We start from the raw sequence: 6,037 nt of genomic DNA, 5'->3' as shown, positions 1-6,037 counted from the left end.
TGAACAGAATAATATTCTCGTGACTCAATGCTTGGTGTATATGCGCGCAAACAGAACTCTACAGCGCGAAATTGACCCGTAATCGTGCACAGTAGACCTTCAACGCGCATCTTCTAACCCTGGCCTCATTTATCTATCTATCTATCCACAGACATTATTATTATGTGTATATATATATATATGTAATAGCTGAAGAGTCCGGCGTTTTTTTAAAACGAATATTAAAAGAAAAAATTTAAATTAATTTTCAAAGATTTTTTTGAATTTTAGCCTATGTTACCCCCACACTGTACATTCCAGTTCGTATCATCGTATCATGTACCGGGCCGAATTTCAACTAGCCAGAGCAAGCTGTACAGTAAAAATACAGACAATATGAGGCAAAACGGGACTGTACGCCAAACGAATGACTCCCTCCTACTGACATAAATGTGCCCAGGGTACCCTTGGCTTTCCTCAAAAAAAAATTCCGCCAATTCGGTCCAGCCGTTTAACGAGCGCTTTATATGTACAGGGTGAGTAAAAAAGTTTGCAGGATTCATGTTTTAGGTTCAGAAATATTGAAATAAATTACTTAAGCAAGTGCAAAAATACTCTTAAGAATTCGATAGAAAATTCTATTCTTTCCCAATTTTAAAAAATCTTTTGAAAAAAATGATATATAACTGAAAAAAGACCCGCAAATATTCACCAAATCTTTCTCGTGTATAAATCATCTAACATTTTCTGCATTTGCTAGATTTGTAAAGTTTTGGTGCAAATTTATAGAGATTATTTTCGCAGGCTTTTTTTCACATAGTTTCTTAATTAATGGATATGCACCCTAAAATTTGTCAATCTAAAACTTTTGCCCTCACACACCCTTACACTAACAAGGCAACATAAATTTCTTATTATCTTGTTACGCTTGTTACTTCCGTTTTTGGTAAATAATGTGGTTTCTAAGGTTAGTGCTACAGTGTACATGTAGAACGTCTGCATACTCCCAAGAAACATTTCACTACGCCATACAAATTGTCGAACTTTGTCGACAGTTCCGATTGTTTCCTACTCTACTTCGATGTCGAACCTCCTCTCAATGTCCGATAAAGTCATTTCGGAAAATGTATGTACATCAAGTGTCGCCATATCAGAAATTGTATGTACTGTATGAACTCCAGTGTACTGTAAGAACTCCAGTGTACTGTAAGAACTCCAGTGTACCGTAAGAACTCCAGTGTACTGTAAGAACTCCAGTGTACTGTAAGAACTCTAGTGTGCTGTAAGAACTCCAGTGTACTGTAAGAACTCCAGCGTATTGTAAGAACTTCAGTGTACTGTAAGAACTCCAGTGTATTGTCGGAACTCCAGTGCTCTGCAAGAACTCCAGTGTACTGTAAGAACTCCAGTGTATTGTAAGAACTCCAGTGTACTGTAAGAACTCCAGTGTACTGTAAGATCTCCAGTGTACTGTAAGAACTCCAGTGTTCTGTAAGAACTCCAGTGTACTGTAAGAACTCCAGTGTACTGTAAGAACTCCAGTGTACTGTAAGAACCCCAGTGTACTGTAAGAACTCCAGTGTACTGTAAGAACTCCAGTGTACTGTTACACTGTAAGAACTGCCCACTGCCCAGCCCATAACACCTCCCTCCTGGGATCCACCCCCTGTTACCTTGCCCCTACTCCTTCCCTACCCCTACTCATTTCCTCACCATGCTCATTCCCCTTTCCCCTTCCCCTACNCCCTACCTCCCCCCCTTCCCCTTACCCTACCTCCCCCCTACCCTCAAGCAAGATCTTCCCACATCTCCCACACGTGTTTAACACATAAAGCTCATCTTTAAGTTGAGAAAAAACGCGGCAAAAAGCGCAACTTTTTAGTTGGTTGGCCCAGCTGTTAAACCATAATTTATACGCTTGTTTTATTCATTTCAAAACTGTTTTATTGGTACTTAGGTTTTGCCCATATATTTATCTATCTATCTATCCATAGGCATCTTCCATCCATTTAACATGTATCTATTCATCTTTTCCATATACATCTATATTCACTATTCTATATACATTTATATTCATCCATTCTATATATATCTATATTTAACTATTCTATATACATCTATTTATCTAATCCATATACATCTATATTCATCTATTCTATATACATCTATTCATTCATTTATATACATCTATTCATCCATTCTATATACATCTATTCATTCATTCCATACGTATTTATACATCCATCCTATATGTATCTATTCATCCATTCCATATGTATCTATTAATCCATTCCATATACATATATTCATCCATTCCATATGTATCTGTTCATCCAATCCATATACATCTATTCATCTACTCCATATGTATCTATTTATCTATTTAAGATTTAAGTTTGAATATTATTTTAACTTTTTGAGAGTTTAAGACATTTATGATGAAAGATTTAAAAATCTTAAGATAAGAGTTTGTGTGTTTCTCTTCCACCTTGAGCTTAGTCTCATTCATCATTTTTATTTGAATAATATTCAAGTATTANCAAGTTTTCAATCTTAATTATTAAAGGGACTGTCAACGTAATTTCAAGTTTTCAATCTTAATTATTAAAGGGACAGTCAACGTAATTTCAAGTTTTCAATCTTAATTATTAAAGGGACTGTCAACGTAATTTCAAGTTTTCAATCTTAATTATTAAAGGGACAGTCAACGTAATTTCAAGTTTTCAATCTTAATTATTAAAGGGACTGTCAACGTAATTTCAAGTTTTCAATCTTTATTATTAAAGGGACTGTCAACGTAATTTCAAGTTTTCAATCTTAATTATTAAAGGGACTGTCAGCGTAATTTCAAGTGACCCTTTATGCAAAGATACTGTATAGCCATTCCTCACACACAACAAAACCCTGAAACATTTATCTGATAAAAAAGTCACTTTGGCAGAGAAACCGGAAACGGAAATGAACAGATTTAAAAAACAAAAACATGAAATTCTAATGTGTTCTTGAGGGTACCATTGTAAATCGGGCATTGTCATAAGGTTCTTGTTCACTCTAGCCTTGATTCAATAAAGTTTTTTTTTTCATAATCTTAAATCAGTTTTTATCAGTAGTTCATGGTCAGTTGATTTCAGGAACACAGGCTTTTTTCTTCATAATTTAAAATTTAATTCATTCATTTATGTCTTTCAGTTGCGGATACTCGTTACACAGGGTGTACCAAAAAAAGTTCATTAGAAAAGGAAAAATCCAAAAGACCTTAGGAAAACTTTGATTTAAGGCCTTTACCAAAATTATTTTTTTCTACAGTGAGATATACAGTGAGATATACAGTGAGATATACAATGAGATATACAGTGAGATATACAGTGAGATATACAGTGAGATATACAGTGAGATATGAGATAACACTAAAATTTTTCTGGGAATTGGAGAGGTGGCTCAACTACCCACAACACCGGTTCAAATCCTGAACCATTGATTCAAATCCTCATAAATCTATCCGTGTTTTTAAAGTTGAAAATCTGGGAATTGTGGCTGGTTAATCAAAACATTTGATAGAGTCGGACCTAAATATGTTCTCAATATATTTGGTACACCCTGCATAGAGTCGGACCTAAATATGTTCTCAATATTTTTGGTCCACCCTGCATAGAGTCGGACCTAAATATGTTCTCAATATTTTTGGTCCACCCTGCATAGAGTCGGACCTAAATATGTTCCCACACCCTGCATAGAGTCGGACCTAAATATGTTCTCAATATTTTTGGTCCACCCTGCATAGAGTCGGACCTAAATATGTTCCCAATATATTTGGTACACCCTGCATAGAGTCGGACCTAAATATGTTCTCAATATTTTTGGTCCACCCTGCATCGTGAATGTCACGGATTGTAGGACAGCATATGTGCACTGCGCATGTCTAGCTGCATGACAAATTTCTGCATTGTAATGTATACCCTTGTATCCCCTTGTATCCCCCCCCTGAATATAACTCAAAAATAGACATGGGCATCATTATTTGGTTCGTTTTGGAAGAAATTGTAAATGGTATTTCAAGTAATCAGTCAATTAACAAGTTGAAAAATCTCAAATTTTTTCAATTTTATCCCTTCACTCTGCTGTAAATATTAGCAAGTGACTTTACAGAGAAATCACACTTGAAAGATGTAAATTTTAAGAGGGATAAATATGAATTCTTCATCATTCTCTTTCTGATTACAAATTTAGCATTTAACGCTTAAAAGCTTTCAGCATTTAATGTCTTCTGACTTTTATAAGCCTCCTAACTATTATGAATTAATTTTATGAGCCTTCATTCAAAATAACGAATAGGTTTATTTCAAATTCGTAAATTTAAAAAAATTTGTTAGATATTTCGAAATGTCAATGGCTCATAATTTTAAAAATAATTTTTTTTATTAAGGTTTCTTTAGCAGTGCCCATCTCTGTACATAAATAAATTCCGATTGAAAACTCATGCCTCGGTCATTAATTTGAAGTGTGCACATTCGTTTGTTGACGTAGCAATGTTTGCTGGTAGGCGATTTTATCAATATAATGAAGACGACTTTCGAGTTTAATTTTGATTTATATAAAGCTTTTAAACAGCATGGATACACAAAAATATGGAAACGGAGTAAAGCTGTCAATTAAAAAACTTATTTAAATTGCTTGTAAAATTGCAATTCGACAATAGCTTGTTAACAATTTAAACTTAAATAAAAAGTCGTCTTCATTATATTGCTGTAATCGCCTACCACCGCAAGACAATTGTAACCCTTTTAACATTCAAAGAACTGACTTGAATTTTAGAACAGCCGTATGTAAATAAACATAATGAGCCGCCGTAGATCATTTAAGCTAAGTTATAACTTACGACTAAAGAGCCTCTGTTTTAAGATAATTAAAAAATATATTCAACTATCGGAGAGTGACAGCGTTGCTAGTTTTAAGTTTACACAATTTATTGGTCAGACATTGTAAAACATTTAGTTATGTCCATAAACCTTTCCCAGAGACATATACAGGGTGTCCCGCGAAACATGGCAGTTGGTAGTTTTGAATGTCTTCCTCCATATACTGTATTAGATATCAAAAATCTTTTGCTCTGAAATTCTTTGAAATTAATTTTACTACAATATGACTCCCGTGCAATATTTCTATTATTCTCCTTGGTATCAAACAACTTCACAAATATATGAAGAAGCGTTTTATCTATTCACCAACTGTCATGTTTCGTGGGACACCCTGTAGTTTAAAACTTCTATGTGAGAGAAATCTGAAGTAAATAAATTATCCTGAGATACTTTTCACATTACTTTAGGAATAATGATCTAATCATGTAAGATATTAAAACTGTCCAATTTATTGAAAATCTTAATTGATATTGCTTAGATACATTCTTATTCTTCAACTGTTTTCAACTGATTTGAACTCCATAAAAAGTGATGAGGAAAATGACAAAAAATCTCGAAAATTTTAAATATTCAATTTTTTTGATTTTAAAAAATGAACTCTTGGTAGAAACACGAATTCTAATTTTTCATGAGAAGCATTAGTCTATAATTTTATTTCAACTTCATGTAACCCGATGTTGTAGACCCTCACGCTATTGAGAATGTTTATAATTTAAAAAGGCAAAGACGACTGTTAGGTGCAGCTTATAATTAATTTTGAATAGTCCAATGTGAACATGAAGCACAGGAAATGTGAACAGTGTACTATACACATTACACAACACCAAATATATCATACACATTGCACAATTTGGTAATTACAAAATGTATTCTGTCTTGATTAGAAATATATATTTATTCAGACATTTGCCCAATACTCTTCGTAAACTGAAGCTAGTAAAAACACTTTTAAATCATTATATTCAAGGCTACAAAAATTCAGCCTGGCGATACTTGAATCTGTGCCCGGTCTTTATAATTCTCTTACCGTGTATACTAAGCTGGGGGGCATGATGAGGATGGAGTACCCGGACCTGGTGGAGGAGATATACTCTTTCAGTTCTGGGACCTACTAGTTATAAGGAGTGAAAACAGAACATAAG

General features: G+C 33.9%; 1 protein-coding gene across 1 annotated transcript in view; it reads right to left on the bottom strand.

The window, feature by feature from the left end:
- LOC111717981 (axoneme-associated protein mst101(2)) overlaps positions 1-310 on the bottom strand; it is a 14,599-nt gene extending 14,289 nt beyond the window's left edge. The window contains exon 1 of the mRNA XM_023493448.1: positions 281-310. Within this exon, the coding sequence (XP_023349216.1) occupies positions 281-310 (30 nt within the window). The remainder of the gene's footprint in view (positions 1-280) is intronic.
- Between the last annotated feature and the right edge of the window lie 5,727 nt (positions 311-6,037).

This window comes from Eurytemora carolleeae, unplaced genomic scaffold (assembly GCF_000591075.1).
Source record: "Eurytemora carolleeae unplaced genomic scaffold, Eaff_2.0 scaffold1522, whole genome shotgun sequence".
NCBI classification, from domain to species: Eukaryota; Metazoa; Arthropoda; class Copepoda; order Calanoida; family Temoridae; genus Eurytemora; species Eurytemora carolleeae.
The sequence above is the reverse complement of the archived record's forward strand: the minus strand, read 5'-3'. Positions and strand labels throughout refer to the sequence as shown.